The sequence below is a fragment of the Myotis daubentonii genome, chromosome 21 (assembly GCF_963259705.1).
Source record: "Myotis daubentonii chromosome 21, mMyoDau2.1, whole genome shotgun sequence".
Classification (NCBI taxonomy): Eukaryota; Metazoa; Chordata; class Mammalia; order Chiroptera; family Vespertilionidae; genus Myotis; species Myotis daubentonii.
In genome coordinates this window covers 16,579,403-16,598,456 of record NC_081860.1, presented here as the reverse complement: position 1 = coordinate 16,598,456, position 19,054 = coordinate 16,579,403, and the positions used below count along the sequence as shown (strand labels likewise).

Below are 19,054 nucleotides of genomic sequence, written 5' to 3'. Positions count from 1 at the left end.
ATTCAGCGCCATCGCACATCCCATGACCCACCCCCACGGTGTGTCCCCACCTGCAGCGGAGTCGCGTGAGCTGTGCCTCTCTTTGAGGGCGACTTGGTTATTTAGAAATGAGCCCTGCAGCTCCGCTCAGCTGTTTCGAGCTGTCCTGACCCTGCCCAGGTGGCGGTCACCCCCTAAGGCTAGGAGGCACGGGAGGCTGACCGCGCTGGGTCAAGGTCATCCCTGCCACCCCGGGGAGCTCCGAGTGGTGGATGAAGAGAGAATGCCACCAAGCATTAGGGTTTTGCTCTGATCCTTCCCACACGCTCACAAAAGCAGGGAGGCTGGACCTCAGGGTAAAATCACTGGGAACTACCAGGTACCATGAAGTCCTAGTTCAGTGATGGCGAACCTATGACACGCGTGTCAGAGGTGACACGCCAACTCATTTTTTTGGTTGATTTTTCTTTGTTAAATGGCATTTAAATATATAAAATAAATATCAAAAATATAAGTCTTTGTTTTACTATGGTTGCAAAGATCAAAAAATGTCTATAGGTGACGCAGCAGAGTTAAGTGAGGGTTTTTCAAAATGCTGACACGCCGAGCTAAAAAGGTTCGCCATCACTGTCCTAGGGCAAGCCCGTTGAAACCTCCTTTCCCCTCCCCTCAAACCCACACCGTCCACGGCCGGTCAAGTTGCGCGTGGGATGCTGGGCCGGTGGCCCGCTGCCCTCCTCGGGATCGCTGACGCGACGATAAACTGCACTGGCGTTTGCATTTCTGTCCCTGGGGTTGGAGTGGAGGCATCCTTTGGAGGATGTTCTGTTTAGCCTCCAACAAAGGAAATGAAACTATTCACAAAAGCAGGGCGGGGAGGATGTGCTGGAAACCAAGTCAAAACAAGAGCAGTCATGCAAAGGTGCAGAGAGCAATTCCTGAGGCGGCTTGGAAAACAACCTCCCCCACGTCTCACCTCCCTGGGCTCCGCCGTGCGTGCGGGAGAGACGGGCATATTGGAGGCCCTGCCCCGGGGGGAACGCAGACCAGGGAGAAAGGTGCATGTTTTGCTTTGGGTCCTTCTTCCTTTGCACCGGGGTCTCGGTGAACTTGGTTGCTCCGTTGAGAAGGACAGTGGCCGCTATTAATAGGCTTATCATCAGCATCGAACGTTCAAGTTCAGCAACAGGGAACATTGATTTATTACTGAGGCGCCAGCGGCCGGCATTGTTGGAGTTTCCCGGAAGGGTGAATCGGAGGGACCCAGATTTTCCCACGGGAATGGGGTCTTCATGGCTGCACGTGGTGGCCAGGGTCGTCCCTGGGCCTGGTCCTTAAGACTGTGTTACCCCAGCCGGGACCATGGCGTAGGGGTGGCCAGCTGGCTCATGCCGGTGAGGGGGTCGGATAAGTCTTCCTCCTCCAGGAAGCACTGGATTGACCTGTGAGTAGGGGCAGGTAAGCCGCCATGCTCTCCAGGGGCATAGAGGGGCTGATACAGTCAAGGCCAGCTGGAGGGAACCACTGAGCTTGCATTTCTTATTTTATTTTTTTAAAGATATTTTTACTTATTTCAGAGAGGAAGGGAGAGAGAGAGAGATAGAAACATCCATGATGAGAGAGAATCATGCATTGGCTGCCTCCTGCACACTCCCTACTGGGGATCAAGCCCACAACCCGGGCATGTGCCCTGACCGGGAATTGAACCGTGACCTCCTGGTTCCTAGGTCGACGTTCCACCACGGAGCCACGCCGGCCGGGCTGAGCTTGCATTTCTCACAGTCCTTGGGGTTCCCGGAGAGGAGACAGGCTGATCCTATTTCGGTTATAGCTCCTTATTTTTAGGGCCTTATAAACCGATTCATAAAATATCACTCCGGTTTGGAAGGTTGGGACTTGGCATGAGAATGTGGAGTCTGTGGGAGCCCTTCTCCCCCTTTGGGTGAGAGCATGCGTTTCTGAAGGTTTTTTGGCCACTCTCGACAACTGAAATGGGACTTGGGCTCTTCGGAAATGGTTTTCGATGTGTTTTTTTTTTTTTTACGTGGTTATTTTTAGTTGAAAACTCCTTGTCTGTCTTCTGTGGCTGTTTTCATGTCTCCTTTCAGATCTGGGGTAGAGTCTTCACTTCTCATGGTCTCTCGCGAGCATCTGAATTCCGTCTCCTCCTGCTCCACCCTGGTAGATGGGACATGTAATGGGAGAGCCAGAGACTCAGATAATAAAACCACTTTATGCTACGAGGCACTATCACCACAGGACTCCTGCCCTGGCCTGTGACTCAGTGATTAGAGCAGTGCTTCTCAACCTTCTGGCCCTTTAAATACAGTCCCTCATGTTGTGACCCAACCATAAAATTATTTTCGTGGCTACTTCATAACTGTCATGTTGCTAGTGTGATGAATCGTCATGTAAATGTCTGATAGGCAGGATGGTGTTAGGCGACCCCTGTGAAAGGGTCGCTCGACCGCCAAAGGGGTCGTGACCCACAGGTTGAGAACCGCTGGATTAGAGCATCGGCCCGCGCACCAAAGGGTGGCAGGTTCGATTCCCGGTCAAGGGCACCTACCTGGGTTTCAGGTTTAACCCGCGTGTGGGAGGTAACCAATTGAAGTCTCCCTCTTACATCGATGCTTCTCTCTCACATCAATGTTTCTCTCTGTCTCTCCCCCTTCCCTTCCACTCTTCCTAAAAATCAATGGGAAAAATATCCTCCGGTGAGGATTCACACACACACACACACACACACACACACACACACACACACACACCTACCTACATGTTTTGTGTGGTGGAGAGCTCATTAGAACACATCCGACAAAGGTAACCTCAGAGGAAGGCATCACGGTCCTTAGCCATCTAAGTTCTGTCCTGATTGTTCTTGTTAAATACATGCAGTTATTTTGTAATATCGCCTGGTCCATGTATAGCATTATCAAGTGATTATAGCCAGTGTTTAGGAAATACTGTGACTATTGAGAGATTGTATGTTGCTGATTTATGCAAGAATTTGCGTGCGTGTGTGTGCGTGTGTGTGCACATGCGTGTGTGTGTGTGTGTGTGTGTGTACGCTGTCGTAAATAATCGGTTGGGGCTTGTGCTTTGTATCCATTAAGATCCATGTGGTTGGAAATGACAGAGATCAAACTGGCTTCAACACTGATGACATCCTGCCACGGGCTCACGGAACTGAGGCTGGCGCTCAGGGAAGGCTTGGCCAGACCGGGCTTCTTGGCAGCTGTTGTTTTTTTTGTTTTTTTTATTAATGTTTTTATTGATTTCAGAGAGGAAGGGAGAGGGAGGAAGAGGGAGGGAGAGAGAGAGAAGGAAGCATCAGTGATGAGAGAGAACCATGGATCGGCTGCCTCCAGCACGCCCCCCACTGGGTATCAAGCCCACAACCCGGGCACGTGCCCTGACCGGGAATCGAACCGAGACCTCCTGGTTCCTAGGTTGATGCTCAACCACGGAGCCACGCCGGCCGGGCTCCGATGGCACATATTTCATAACGATGTTTCCTCCAGAAGCCTGAGCGATCGCAGTCACTCCGTCGTAATCCTGTGTTTTTCCCCTTTCCGTTGTCTTTTGGACGTATTCTCCGTGAGAACACAGAAAAATCAGTCTAGGGCAAGCACCCTGGCCCTCTTCTGGAGTATTCCCATTGCTTGATTGAGAAAGAAAATCAGAAACTCAAGCGTGGAGACAGAAAGGAAAAGCACACCCAGCCATGTGTGTGTGTGTGTGTGTGTGTGTGTGTGTATGTTTTTGTGTGAGTGTGTGTGTGTGAGTGTGTTTGTGTGTGTGTATGTTTTTGTGTGTGTGTGAGTGTGTGTGTTTTTGTGTGTGTGTGTGTATGTTTTTGTGTGTGTGTGAGTGTGTGTGTTTTTGTGTGTGTGTGTGTATGTTTTTGTGTGTGTGTGAGTGTGTGTGTTTTTGTGAGTGTGTGTGTATGTTTTTGTGTGTGAGTGTGGGTGTATGTGTGAGTATGTGTGTGTATGTTTGTGTGTGTGTGTGTGTGAGTGTGTGTATGTTTTTGTGTGTGTGTGTTTTTGTGTGTGTGTGTGTGAGTGTGTGTGTGTGTGTGTGTGAGTGTGTGTGTGAGACTGCCTTTCCCACTGCCGTTCCCCCAAGCAGAGGAATTGGACGCGAACTGTGTTATCTTTTCCCAGTCCTCCCCTGGGCTGTTATGCAACCCCTCCCCCCCCGTACCGCCCCCTCCCCCCCCCCCTCACATAACTCTAAGCAGAGCCGGCCTCCAGCTTCCACAGGAAAATCTCTCTCGGAGCTGCGGGCAGACGGGCCCAGAACGCAGTTGATGATTTCAAGTGCGCGCTGGCCGGGAAGTCCAGGTGGCTGGAGGAAGCTCCTGGCAGCGCGACCCGCCCTGGGGCAGGAGAGGAAGAGGAATCCTGGTCCCGGGAGGCACGGGCCAGGCCCCGGCCGGGTGGCCGAGGTGCTGACTTCGTGTTCCAGGGCCGGCGGGGGTGGAGCGCCGCCCCTGCCAATTCCCGCAGAACCGTCTGATTTTTGAATCAGCAGCGGCCCCTTCCCGCTCCCTCCGAGGGGGAGAGCTGGAGGGAATGAGGGCCTGGGCTGGGGAGCCTGCCCGCCTCCCTCCCAGCAGGAGGCCTCGGGCCAGAGGGTCCCACATGCCGAGGAAGAGAAGGGAGCAGACACCCTGTTTGCAGCGCCGGTTTGCTCTTTCTAAGCAATGCCTTTCGGGTTGCCTTTTTTTTTTTTTTCTCCACCACAAACGGTCTGGCTTTCTCAGTCCACTCATTTCTCATGGAAAAGCCCAGGAGGAAAAAAAAAAGGCTCGTCGGGACATCTGCTGCCCAGTGTTCTTGGGCGTCCTCCAGCCACGAAGGCAGTGGTTCGCCCTGCAGGCCTCCCTCCAGGGCAGCGGGCGATGGCTCCTGCCGACCAGACGGGGAATTCGCTCGCCACGACGGGGATTGGGTTGCACACTCTGCCTTCAGCCCAGACCTTTCTCAGGCCATTAGCAAGTCATGGATCAGGTCCCGCGTCTCGGGGGTTGGCTCAGAGCTAGACGGTGAACTAAAGCCCGCCCAATGGGGCAGGGATTGGAACCGCCTTCATGGTGGGAACCTGCTGGGAAGGGCCAAAGCCCACCCCCCCCCCCCCGCAGGTGGGGACACCGGGAGACCCCACCCACACCCGCCAGGGGCATCGTCGCCACACCCCTGCTCAGGGACACTCGGGTCGGGGAGGCCAAACGGGGCTTTGCTTCTCTCCCAGGAGACGCCGTTATTTATTTATTTATTGTTATTATTATTTTAAAAGACATTTTTATTGATTTCAGAAAGCAAGGGAGAGGGAGCGAGAAACATCAATGATGAGAGAGAATCCTGGATCGGCTGCCTCCGGCACGCCCCCTACTAGGGATCAAGCCCGCAACCTGGGCCTGTGCCCTGATCGGAATCGAACCCTGACCTCCTGGTTCCTAGGTCGACGTTCAAGCATTGAGCCACGCCGGCCGGGTGAGACAGGTGTTATTTAGAGACAGAACTCAGAGGCCATAGCTCAGGAACTCTTAATGGAGCCTGGACTTGGCCCTCGCAGACATAGCAAGTGTTCTTGGTGCCAATGTTTAAAGAAGTACCACTTTCTCCCAGAAGATAAACTCTAAGGCAGTGGTTCTCAACCTTCTGGCCTTTTAAATACAGTTCCTCATGTGGTGACCCAACCATAAAATGATTTTCGTGGCTACTTCATCACTGTCATGTTGCTACTGTGATGAATCGCCATGTAAATCTCTGATCTGCAGGATGGTCTGAGGCGACCCCTGTGAAAGGGTCGTTCGACCGCCAAAGGGGTGGCGACCCCCAGGTTGAGAACCGCTGCTCTAAGGCATCCCCGCCAAGGCCGGTTACTGCTGCTTTTCCGACTGCTCTGCGGAGTCCTCTAACCTTCCTTGCCTGTCGGGGACCTCCTGGCTTTGACTCGGGGGCGCCTTTCCTTGCGCGGGGCTGACCGTGGGCAGGGGCCGGCCGAGCGTCTGGGTGTCAGGCCTGCTCTGCCCTGAGGGCAGGGGGTCCTCTGAGCCACATCTGGACGGCGGGCTGGTTCCCTTTGGGGCACGGCTTAACCACATTTCAGTGCTGAGTGTTTGGAGCCGCACTGGGGCCAAGGCCCTCAATTAATTTCTGTCAGGGGCCTGCTTGGCTTGGCCTCTGAGTCTGAAAAACTGCCCTTTTCTGTATTGATGGCCGCTTCTCAGTGGTCTTGGCTGTTGTGGTGATGTGAGCGTTCGCCTTTCATACCCTCCAGGGAAATGCCTGCCCCCCCAATCTCCCTCCATTTCCCTCCCTGGTGCCCTTCCCCGTAATGAAGACGGAGATTTTGCACTTGAACGTCGACAGAAAAAGCACGGGTGTTCTTTTATAAATATATATTTTTAAAATGTATTTATTGATCTCAGAGAGGAAGGGAGAGGGAGAGACAGAAACATCAGTGATGACGAGAATCATGGATCAGCTGCCTCCTGCACGCCCCACACTGGGGATGGACCCCACAACCCGGGCAGGTGCCCTCACCAGGAATTGAACCGTGACCTCCCGGTTCATAGGTCGACGCTCAACCCCTGAGCCACGCTGGCCGGGCTCCTTGCAGTATTTTATATACATAAGTTATCTAGCACTTAAACATTCACATATTGCCTTCTACTTTCAGTCCCAAAAACGGGAACATTATTTGTCACAGAACAAACTTAAACTCCTTTCCTCCTTAAAGACTTATTCTAACTTCAGTAAAATTGCATTATCTGTTCTGAAAACAAAAGTTGTGCATCTATAGCTAAAGGGTTCTCGGGGAAAGATTTCCATCCGTGCAGAGCAACCTGCCAAATCTTTTGTGACTCCCCGTGGGTCAAAGCCACGCAGGCCACGCGCGTCAGAAAGACCAGCCGACCTTCGCTACAGAGAAGCCTGGTGCTTCTGTGACCGGCTTTAGAAACTGCGAACTCCCACGAGGGCAGGTTCTGGTAACAAACAAAATGTAACCAGGAGTCAAAAACGATGTTGCTTGCATCTGGCAGATACATCAGCCTGTTTTTCTGAAATGCTTTTATCCCTGGAAAGTTGTTGTGCATACCAAAAAAGGAAGGGTTTCTAGCCCAGACGAAACACACGAGAGCAGCCTACCGTGTGCTTGACCGGACAAAGGCGTGCAAAACACAGAAAAGCAGACTACGCATAACTAGCTCCACTCGTTCCTAAAACTTGGGCTTCAAGTATGGTTAAGTTTTGGGGGTGTTTTTCCCCCCCCCTGGAAATTTATTTTTTCCTTCCGTCGAGTCTCTATTGCTTTATGGAAATGAAATGGAGGATCTCTTCGATCTGCCCTGTTGCCACCTGAATTGCTCAGAAATCTCTCTCGTTGGTCTGAGGTGGAGGTGGGAGGAGCAGATCAGCCACCTTTCTACCTGGGACACGGGAGGAACCAGGGCCTGCTCACGGTGGGGCGGGCGTGGGAACGTCGGACCCGCAGGCCATATAAGGCCCGAGAACTCATTTTTTCAGGCCCTGCCAAAGCATTAGGGGTGACTTCATTAAATGTTTGACTGAATAGAGCAGGCTAATTTTTTTTACAATATGTTTTTTATTGATTTCAGAGAGGAAGGGAGAGAGAGAGAGAGAAACATCGATGATGAGAGAGACTCATGGATCGGCGGCCTCCTGCACGCCCCCTACTGGGGATGGAGCCTCTGCAACCTGGGCATGCGCCCTGACCGGGAATCGAACCGTGACCTCCTGGTTCATAAGTTGATACTCAGCCATTGAGCCACACTGGCCGGGCTAGCAGGCTAATTTTTCAGTGGCTCCTTTTGTATGGCCCTCAAAGGACGTTATAAACATTCAAATGGCTCTTGGCAGAAAAAAGGTTCCCCACCCCTGGTCCAGATGGTCCCCTGTCCTGGGGCAGTGCCTCGCACACAGTGGTTCTCAGTCAGTATTTGCTGGCTGAAGGGCTCTCTTTCCACCTCCCCCACAGGCAGCAGTGCCTGGCTGCTGGGTACCTCTGTGGCCATGACCATGAGTGGGAAGGTCAGGTGGAGCCAGCTCAGCTTTGCTGCCCCTGGTCCTGCTAGTCCCAAGGGTGGGGTCTGAGTCATACCTCCGGCCTAGTGCGAGTGCTGATTTTTTTAAAATATTTTTATTGCCCTGGCCGGTTTGCCTCAATGGATAGAGCGTCGGTCTGCAGACTCAAGGGCCCCGGGTTCGATTCCGGTCAAGAGCATGTACCTTGGTTGTGAGCACAAACCCAGTGGGGAGTGTGCAGGAGGCAGCTGATCGATGTTTCTGATTCTCTGTCCCTCTCCCTTCCTCTCTGTAAAAAAATCAATAAAATATATTTTAAAAAATATTTCTATTGATTTCAGAGAGGAAGGGAGAAAGAGTGAGATAGAAACATCAGTGATGAGAATCATTGATGGCAAGCGCTGATTTTGGATTTCAAGATTGATCGGTTCTTTATTTGGGATCTTAACTAGACAAAAAAAACCCACACAAAAAAAACCCCAAAAAACAAAACAATCACAAAACTCTCATTTTGCACCTTTCTTTGTAAGGAATTTACATGCAAAAGATGCCTTTTATGAAAACGACTTGGCCTTGGGCAAAGTTATTTAAAGAATTCATCCTTGGAGAGCAAAAAATTTTTTTTTTTTCCTTTTTGAAAAAAAGAAAAAGAGAAGGCCGTTCTCCCTCAAGGATGCAGGGTTTCTGCAGCTGCCGGAAAGTTCCCCCTGGCTGGGAGCTCTTCCCAGCACGTGGAGCCACCGTTCCCAGGCGAAAACAGGGTGTTTTTCTACAAACCGACCCTTTGCTTTGGCTGAAGGAAAAAAACAGTGATCAGAGAAGAATTTGGGAGGCCTGAGAACTTTCTGTAAGTCTGCGTGTGTGTGCAGACTTCAGCCCGCCACCTAGAGCCCAGCCGGCGTGGCTCAGCGTCTACTCATCCAGGCAGTGAAACTGATGACCTAGCAAAGTCCATCTCTGTTGTTCAGCGAAGGCAGGCGACCTGGGTGTGACAGAGGAATACACCGTTTCCAGGCAGGGGACAGCTTTTAAATGATCTCGGGCCTGGCCTGCGTGGCTCCGTGGTTGAGCATCCACCTAGGAACCGGGAGGTTACCAGTTCGATTCCTGATCGGTCAGGGCACATAACTGGGTTGTGAGCTCGGTCCCCAGTAGGGGGCGTGCAGGGGGCAGCCCATCGATGATGCTCTCTCATCACTGATATTTCTCTCTCTCTCTTCCTCTCTGAAATCAATAAAAACATATTTAAAAAAAAAAAAAGCCTGGCTAGAGCCGCATCACTGACTTCGCTCAGCCCCCTCCCACACCGGTGAGCGGCCCCGGCTCCCCTGTGACTGTGCGGACCCTCACTGGCCGGTGGAGCGTGTCCTCTCTCGCAGGGAGGCTCCGTGGAGGCCTGCTCCGTGCTCGGGGTTGGGAATCGCGCCGCCGCCAAGGACTGCACTCACGCCTTCCTTGCTTTCTAGAAAAGAAGAAGCCGGGGAAGGGCGGGCCGTCGCCGGACTGGCGGGAGCGGAGGAGCGCCATCCGGCTCACCAACGAGCACACAGTGGAGACCCTGGTGGTGGCCGACGCCGACATGGTGCAGTACCACGGGGCTGAGGCCGCACAGCGGTTCATCCTCACCGTCATGAACATGGTGAGTCCTGGCGGGTCCCCGCCCGGGCAGCCAGCATCCTCATCTCCTCCTCCGTTCAGGGGGAGGCAGGCCCACACAGCCTGTGATCCCTGGGGGGCTGGCGGGTGTGCCCACGGTGGATGGCGCTGTTCGACCGCCTGGGTCTGCATGGTGAGGGGGCCCTGCCCGCCACTCCTTTTGGAAGCCATCCAGGACCCTTGCTGTGCGGGGGACCCATCCCCCGGGATTAAGAGCCCAGTGAGCCCTGTCCCTGCTCTCCCTGCTCTGAGGAGTCCCGTCTAGTAGGAGGAACCGAGATCAAAATTTAATGCAAAACAGATCCTGCCCGGCCGGTGTGGCTCAGTGGTTGAGCACCGACCTACGAACCAGGAGGTCACGGTTCGATTCCCGGTCAGGGCACATGCCCAGGTTGCAGGCTCCATCCCCAGTAGGGGGTGTGCAGGAGGCAGCTGATCCATGATTCTCTCTCATCATGGATGTTTCTCTCTCTCCCTCTCCCTTCCTCTCTGAAATCAATACAAATATGTTAAACAACAGCAACAACTACAAAAACAACAACAACAAAAACAGGTCCTGCCGTGCGCAGCGAAGCCTGGCTGGAAGCCGGGGTCCCCCGATGCGTGGAGTCTCGCTGTCTGTGTTGCCTTTTGTGACTGGCTTCTTTTACGAGCACAGTGTCCCCCAGGCTCCTCCATGTGGTAGCGTGTGTCCGACTCTCCTTCCTCCCTGAGACCCAGTGGTACTCCCTTGTGCATTTGGACCTCGATTTGTTCATTCACTCGCCCGCCCGTGGACCCTGAGGTGGCTCCCACCTTCAGGCGGTTGTGGAGGAGGCTGCGGTGAACGTGGGAGTGCAGATAACCCGCCTGAGCCCCTGCCGCGGTTTCCTTTTCGGGATTTGCCCAGCGGTGGGATCGCTTTTGCTAACTCCTCGTGCTGCGTGGCCCTGGTTTCTGAGAAGGGATCTGTCTTTCCTGTGCCGAAACCCGGTCGCCCTGGGGGCTGGGTAATGGCCGGTTGTGGCCTCTAGTCCCCCCAGAGGAAACCCAGACAGCGGGCTGGGGGCCTGGCCCCGCTCCCGACTCCTCCATCTGCGGATAATTTCATCTCATTTATTTCTTCTTAAATTGTCCGGGTCACGAATGCCAGGAATAAACCTTCATTACAACAACTGAAGTAGGCATAAGACAAAGCTCCTATTTTTATGTTTCTTTTATAATTTCTCTTTTTTTAAAAAAATATTGATTTCAGAGAGGAAGGGACAGGGAGAGAAATAGAAACATCAATGATCGGCTGCCTCCTGCGTGTCCCCCACTGGGGATCGAGCCTGCAACCCGGGGCATGTGCCCCGACCGGGAATCGAACCTCCACCTCCTGGTTCCTAGGTCGATGCTCAACCACTGAGCCAGGCTGCCGGGCCTGCTTTGTGTTTTAAAAGATCCCTCCGCCTGGCTCTTATCCAGGGACGTGGAGTCCTGCTCCGAGCTCTGTGTCCCCAACAAACCACTCACCTGCTCAGGTCCATGCAGAGGGAGAAGCCTCTTGCCAGCCATCCTGGGGGTCCCCCAGCAGGAAGCGCAGAGAGAGGGGGTGCTGTGTCCCCGGCTTTCGGCTTCCCACGGTTTTCCAAATGTTGCCTAGTGTCTTTTTCCACGAGTAACTTGCTTTTCCTGCAGTTGGGGGCGGGGCGCGGTGACACAGGAGCAGGGATATTGTAGCTGGGGCCGGAGAGCTGACAGCAGCAGGCCTGGGTCTGGGCAGCCCCGTTGGAAAATGGGCCCCTGGACAGAGCGTCAGTTGTTCTCAGCTTCCTTAACAACCACCGGCAGAGTGAGACGCCGACGCGTTCCAGGCAGGTTCCCCGCGGAGGGAAAATGACATCAATTTTACTCAGTGACCAGGCGGAACGGATAAGCGGCCTCTCTCTGGCGACCAGAGAGGCCAGCGCGGTGTGTGAGCACCCCTGGTCCTCATACCCTGCGGCCTCCTGGGGGGGAGGGGGTGCTTGTTAAATGCAGCCGCGGTGCCCAGCCCAGCGTCTCAAGCCATAGGCCTGGCCCGGGCTCCAAGTCCCCAGGTGATGTTGGGGCTGCTGCTCCAGGGACCCCACGAGAGGCGTTGTGGGAGGAAACACCCCCTTCTGTGTGGGGTCCGAATGGCACCCTAATTGCAGAGTGTCACTCTCAGTCCCCAGATGCCCCTGGGGAGGCCCTGATTCACACGTGTAGGGGGTGCTGTTGTGAAAACCCCTCTTGGGTCCGGCCGGTGTGGCTCAGTGGTTGAGCGTCGACCTGTGAACCAGGAGGTCACGGTTCGATTCCCGGTCGGGGCACATGCCCGGGTTACAGGCTCGATGCCCAGTAGGGGGGTGTGCAGGAGGCAGCCGATCCATGATTCTCTCTCATCATTGATATTTCTCTCTCTCTCTCTCTCTCTCTCTCTCTCTCTCTCTGCCTCTCCCTTTCTCTCTGAAATCAATAAAAAATGTATGTTTAAAAATAAGGTCTGTAGGCAGGCATTGCTCCCTGGCGTGCCCCATTCAGGAGAGCAGGTGTGGGAGCCCGACCACAGCTAATGCGCCTGCCCCCTGGCGGGAGCTGCCCACGTTCCCACAGGCCCAGCCGAGTCCAGGGCCGACGCGCAGGCCCGTCCTGGCAGCCGGTCCGCCAGACGGAAATCGGACAACAGCCACCACACACAAAGCAGCGGCCCGCGGAGACATGGAACCGAGTCTCCCGGCTGTTTTTTCCCATGGAAATTCCTGCTCAGGACAAGTCTGGAGGCAGCGTCCATGCGATGTTTGGAGAGACACCTGGCCGGGCAGGGAACAGCGCGCCCGTCGTCTGGAAATTCTGTCTCGGGCGCCCAACGCCGGCTGCGCCCTGGCGAGTGGTCAGAGCCCGGCTGCAGCTGTCACATTGCCTTGGCAGCCTGGGGGGGCCCAGCTGGCGGGCCCGCCGCCGCTGTCCCGCTGGGCGACGTGGGGACACGGCCAGGGAGGGGCAGACGGGGACGGAGAAGAAGCAGGTGACGGGCCCCTGGGGAGGAGCTGTTCACCGGCCTAGAAGGTTTTTGTTTTTTTAAAAAATATTTTTTTCTTGATTTCAGAGAGGAAGGGAGAGGGAAAGAGAGAGAGAGAAACAGCAATGATGAGAGAGAATCATGGATGGGCTGCCTCCTGCACGCCCCCTACTGGGGGTCAAGCCTGAAACCCGGGCATGGGCCCTGACCAGGAATCAACCATGACCTCCTGGTTCATAGGTCGAAGGTCAATCACTGAGCAACACCAGCTGGACTCACCATTACCTTTCAATTAATATGTTTTTTAATTAATAGAACTTACACTTTATGATGGATAAATACATGAATTTATAGTTTATTCGTTTATATTTTATGTTTTAGATTTACAGAATAATGGAACGCATAGAGCAGTGGTTCTCAACCTTCTGGCCCTTTAAATACAGTTCCTCCTGTTGTGACCCAACCATAACATTATTCTCGTGGCTACTTCATCACTGTCATGTTGCTACTGTGATGAATCGTCCTGTAAATATCTGATAGGCAGGATGGCCTTAGGCGACCCCTGTGAAAGGGTCGTTCGACCGCCAAAGGGGTCGCGACCCACAGGTTGAGAACCGCTGGCCTAGAGGGTTCCCATAACGTTTCACCGGTTACTAGCATCTTACATTAGTGCGTTGGTTATAACTAAAGGATCAGTATTGGTCCCATTATTCACTAGAGCCCATCGTTGGCTCCGATTTCCGTAGTTTTTACCTAATAGCTCTTCTCCGTTCTAGGATCCCATCCGGGATACCATGATATTTTTTTAAAAATGCTTAGATTGACCTCTTTCTTTCCTTTTCTCTCTTGACAGGTTTACAATATGTTCCAGCACCAGACCCTGGGGATCAAGGTGAACATCCAGGTCACCAAGCTCGTGCTGCTGCGACAGCGCCCTGTGAGTCCCTGAGCGCCGCACACAGGGAATGGACCGGCTCTGGCAGCTCCGTAGGAGCCCAGGGGGTTGTCTGGCTCATCCAGGCTCCCGGGCTCTGCCGGTGGCATCAGGGTGCCCGGGGCCAGGGACCCGGATGTCCGGGGAGAGGAGGACACATGCCGTTCCTGGAAGCTGGGGGTGCAGCCGTCTGCTTAGAATCTCAGCACCCTGAGCAGGGGCCTGAGCGCCCCCCCTCCTCTGCCCGGCACGTCTCAGCAGAGCAGACGGTGGTGGCGGCGAGGTCTCTGGCACCACGGCCGCCCTCCTGTCACTCTCCCTGAGCTTCAGCACGTATTTGGAGTCACGGTGGCATCGCCCTCGGGTGTTTTGGTCGAGTGCTTCCCTGGGACACTCCCACGGCCAGGCAGGGAGGGTGACGGGGAGGGGCCAATGCTTGGTGGCCGCATGCTGTTCAGTTTACCAAAAAGAGCACTTGTCCTTTTTTTACTTTTAATGTATTTTTATTGATCTCAGAGATCAATGCCTTTTATTGATTTTTGAGAGAAAGAGGAAGGGAGAGGGGTAGGGAGAGAGAAACATCGATGAGAGAGGAGCATCGCCGATCGGCTGCCTCCTGCACGCCCCCCTGCTGTGGATCGAGCCTGCAACCTGGGCATGTGCCCTGACCAGGAATTGAACCGGCAACCTCTTGGTTCCTGCCGCTGAGCCACACCAGTCGGACAAAGAACACTTTTCTTTAATAACATAGGCTGGCCCTGGCCGGTTGGGCTTGGTGGATAGAGCGTCGGCCTGCAGACTGAAGGGTCCCGGGTTTGATTTCGGTCAAGAGCACGTACCTCGGTGGCAGGCCCGATCCCCGGCCATGGTTGGGGCACGTGTGGGAGGCAACCAATCGATGTGTGTCTCTCACATCGACGTTTCTCTCTCTGTCTCTCCCCCTCCCTCCCACTCTCCTAAAAATCAGTGGAAAAATATCTTCAGGGGAGGATTAACCAAAAACAAACAGCATAGTCTCCATCGGAACGTATACGCAGACCCACAGTGGCCTCTGTCTGCGTCTCTGCGTCCACCCACCAGCGTTAGGTTTGTATTCGGGGAAGCGTGTCCGGAACGGACGACCCAGCGGGCAGCCGTGTCCGCCTCACACTGCAGTCTGAGCACCAATGCCGGCTTCCCTGCGGCCTTGGCTTCTCTCAATGCCCCCCCCCCCGATTTCTTTCAGGCCAAGCTGTCCATTGGCCACCACGGAGAGCGGTCCCTGGAGAGCTTCTGCCACTGGCAGAACGAGGAGTACGGAGGCGCCCGGTACCTCGGCAACAACCAGGTGCCCGGAGGCAAGGACGACACGCCCCCTGTGGATGCCGCCGTGTTCGTGACCAGGTAACGTGGGCGGCCTGCACCCCAAAACGTGCTTGGGGGAAGCCGTTTCCCGTGGGAGAGGGAAGAGGGCCGTTGGCTAGGAATTCTGGCTTGGCCATCGGACCGTTGGCCACCTGTGCGAGCCTCAGTTTCCTCATCCGGGCAGTGGGCATCACAGCAAAAGTGTGGAAGCGACCCCCGTGGCCATGAGTGGGTGAGCGGATACACAGAAGGTGTCTCTCTCACATCGATGTTTCTCTCTCTTTCTCTCCCCCTCCCGTCCACTCTCTCCAAAAATCAATGGAAAATATCCTTGCGTTGAAGAGTAACAAAACAAGAAAAAAATAATGGTACAGATGCTGAATTTCGTGTTCGATGTGTTCGACCACAATTAAACCTGCTTAAGGATGTCCTTTCCACCTGAGCACATGCTGGGGTGCTGATTGCACGCGGGGGCGTCCTGAGTGGGGTGCTGGGGAAGGGGGAGACTGGAGGTCAGAAAAGCAAGGTTTCTTTTTCTTTTTTGTAATCCTTACCTGAGGATATTTTTCCATTGATTTTTAGAGGCTGTGGAAGGGCAGACGGGGAGTGGGGGGCAGAGAGAGAGAGAAACACCGATGTGAGAGAGACACATCGATTGGTTGCCTCCCGCACACACCCTGACTGGGGCTGGGGATCAAACCTGCAGCCCAGGTACGCGCTCTTGACCGGGAATCGAACGCAATACCCTTCGGTGTGCAGGCTGTCACTCTAACCACTGAGCCACCGGCCAGGGCAAGTTTTCTTCAGCCGCAGGCAGGGCCCGCTGAGGCCCACCGAGGGCTCTGACCTGCAGCCAGCCCGGGGCCGCCTTCTCCTTCTCCCTTTGGTGCTGGCACCTCCTGAGCTACCCGCACCATCCCGACTCCGCCCACTGCTGCGGGGCTGCTGGGCCTGCAGGACTGGTGTCTGCCCGCCCCGTCAAGTCCTCCATGCCCTCGCAGATGTGAAATTAAAGACCTCCCAGCAGCCGGGGGAGGCGGTGTGAGAGTGGGGGCGGCCGCCAACTTGGCCGAGAGGCATTGTTTAATAATTAGAGGCTGAGAGCTGCAATTCCCCGGGTTGGGATAATAACAGGCTGATGTTTTCGCACGGAAATTGGGTGTGAGGCCGCTGCTGCGCGGGGAAGCTGCTCCTTCCTCCCAGAGTGATCCGGCCAGGGCCACGCAGTCCCGCGTCCCGGGCCCCAGGCGAGGTTTCTCCTCTTTTGTGTCCCCCCTCCCTGTCCCTCATGGGCTGAGCCCGAGCCCTGTGTTCCCCTGGACGCCCACCAAACCTGCAGACGGCCAGCCGCGGGGAAGGGAGCACAAATGAAATCATGGCCAGCAGGAGCCACCGAGCAGGAGCGGCGGGAGCTGGGTTGTCAGCAGCTGCGGCCAGGGCTGGGCGCCAGAGCACCCCCGAGGAGACCGAGTCGGGGGCTGGGACAGAGGACTGGGACCCAGGCGTCCACTCCTCCCCCGGCGTTACCTGTGACTGTCTCCCCGCCACGCCCCGAGCCCTCCGTCCCCCCAAGAGCAGCCAGAGGCTAGGATGAGTCCCTGTACCTGCAGGATGGGGATGGGGTCAGGTTTTGAGTAGCTTCACTCTTTCTCTTTTCCACCACCACATGCCTGGGGGGATCAGGGAGCTTTAAAGAAATATATTCAGGAATGACTTTGGCCGACGTGGCTCAGGGGTTGAGCATCGACCTATGAACCAGGAGGTCACGGTTCAATTCCCAGTCAAGGGCACATGGGTTGCGGGCTCGATCCCCAGGAGGGGGCGTGCAGGGGGCAGCCGATCCATGATTCTCTCCCATCATGGATGTTTCCATGTCTCTCTCTCTCTCCCTTCCTCTTTGAAATTAAAAAAAAAAAAGATACATTTAAGAAAAGGAATGGCTTTGGGGTGCCTTCTGGTTTCAGCATCTAAACCCCGAGGCTGCCCGAGCAGAGTCGCTCGGGGAAGTCACTGTAGGTTGAGCGTATTGACCAGTAATTGTTTCTGACCCGTGACTTGGCACGCGTTTTCTCCCCAAATGCTTTCAGCTGTTGGAAGGAGGCCCTCCAGCCACCGAGTGTTCGGTGTGGACGAGTTTAGCGGGAAAAGGGGGGTCCTGGGTGGGTAGGTGGGGGTTGCACTGGGAAATGCAGATGAGCTGCTATGGGCAAGCCCTGCCGTTCATGACTCTTCAACGTAGAGTCATGACAAGTAGAGCAGTGACGTCGCGATGGGTGGGATGACTCTCAGCGTGGAAGTGTGTGCTCCCCCCTATCCCCGCCCCCTCCCCCCACACCACCCCGGTTCTGCATGCACCTGACTGGTGTTCCGTTTTCTTTGTAGGACAGATTTCTGCGTGCACAAAGACGAACCGTGCGACACCGTCGGTAAGTTTCGGGTTAAAATAATAATCGAAGGGGGCGCTACATCCGCTTCGATACTTCGTGCCTTTTCCGTCGCCTCTTTTCTTGTAGAAATGGATCATTTGACTTTATTCTGCTTATTTTTCCAGAAAAGTGTTGACAGTTCTTATGGCAGGAGGCGTCCAGACAGAGGGTTAATAAGGAAGATAGGAAATGTTAAGCCGGGGGGGGGGGACCACAGGGGGACCCCGAGGTGACTGTGTTTGGGGTGCATTTGTCTCTGAGCCTCTCGGCCACCAGTGCCGGAGTCGGGGGGCCCCCCTGAGTTAACGCGATTGTCATGAGACAGAGCTTACTGGTTTGTTCTCGTGCCCACGGGTGGTTTCCCCGTGCGTCCTGGGTGAGGTGTGACCGGGGTGAGCCCTGGCAGCAGGCTTTGCTTTCCGGTCAGATAGCAACGCTACCACCAGCCCTTGCTGCTGGACAAACACATTTTCCTTCTTCCCCTCCCTCCCTCCTCTTCCTTCTCCTTCTCCCCTCCCCCGCCCCCCACCCCCGCCATTTCCTCTCTGCCCTCCCCCCGCCATTTCCTCTCTCCCCTCCCCAGGTGTACCTGGCTGCTCGTAGCCTTCAGATTGACCCATTCTTTGGGCATCGGAATAGACTGTGAGGTTCACAGGGACCCTAGAGGGTTTCAGTGAGGTCAGCGATCGCCCAAACCTCTATTCCCGAGGGGGTCACAGTACGGCGCCGCCGAGTGCGAACTTCTAAACCTGCTGTGCTTAGCATTGTAGGAACACAGGCTGGGCCTGGGCAGTGTATGCCCTGATGGAATTCACATGTTCAAAACCCGGGCTTCCCTTGGAGTCCTCGTCGCGTCTCATCTCCATCCCTCTCTCTGGCTTTGCCACGTACAAGCCGGAGATTTTGGTTAAATCGTCATAATCCTTGCCCTGGCAGGTTTGGCTCAGTGGTCCATAATGAGACTTTTCAGTGTGACATCGGTCTTGATAGAGGGACCGCTGACACCCGTCTCAGTCTGGCTGGGGCTGTCGGTGACCAGTCCATGCTGACCTCTGTCCACTGACAGGGCTGCCCAGGCGGGGGCTGTCCTTCCCCGTGTCCACGACTCAGCGTGGACGGCCACCGCTCTTCCGTCTCTGCTCCACCCTCCTGCTCACTAGGCTTGTCCCCATGGAGGCCCCGGTGCCTCATGTGCCTCAGAGGACTCTGCACTACACAGGCACCGGCTTTACCCGTGTGTCGTGTCCCTCAGTGCCTGGCCCAGGGCTTGGAAGACTTAGTCCCCACTGCTGATGAATGAATGATGACGGGATGAGTGAGTGAATGAATGAATGATTGAATGAAGGAATGACTCAATAGGAATGAATGATTGATGGAATGGATGAGAGAATGATTCAATGACTAGGAATGAATGAATGATTGAATTGTTGAACGAATGATTGAATGAGTGACTGAATAGAAACGAATGATTGAATGAGTGAGTGAGTGAATGAATGAATGAATGAACATGCAGGAACTCCAGCGTGTCCAACCAACGTGCATCTGGTTGTATGGTTTTCTCTCGTATGACTTAGAGCTGGCTTTTGCTTATTCTCTTCTGAGTACATAACCCTCATCTCTGCCCTGAGCTGTGAGGATGTGCTGTATTCCA

At 54.6% G+C, this 19,054-nt stretch overlaps 1 protein-coding gene across 1 annotated transcript in view; it reads left to right on the top strand.

Annotated features, from left to right (window-relative positions):
* Positions 1-19,054, top strand: part of ADAMTS17 (ADAM metallopeptidase with thrombospondin type 1 motif 17) — a 90,061-nt gene that overhangs the window by 9,212 nt on the left and 61,795 nt on the right. Inside the window, exons 4-7 of the mRNA XM_059677915.1 lie at positions 9,506-9,678; positions 13,553-13,636; positions 14,859-15,016; positions 17,360-17,403. Of these exons, the coding sequence (XP_059533898.1) occupies positions 9,506-9,678; positions 13,553-13,636; positions 14,859-15,016; positions 17,360-17,403 (459 nt within the window). The remainder of the gene's footprint in view (positions 1-9,505; positions 9,679-13,552; positions 13,637-14,858; positions 15,017-17,359; positions 17,404-19,054) is intronic.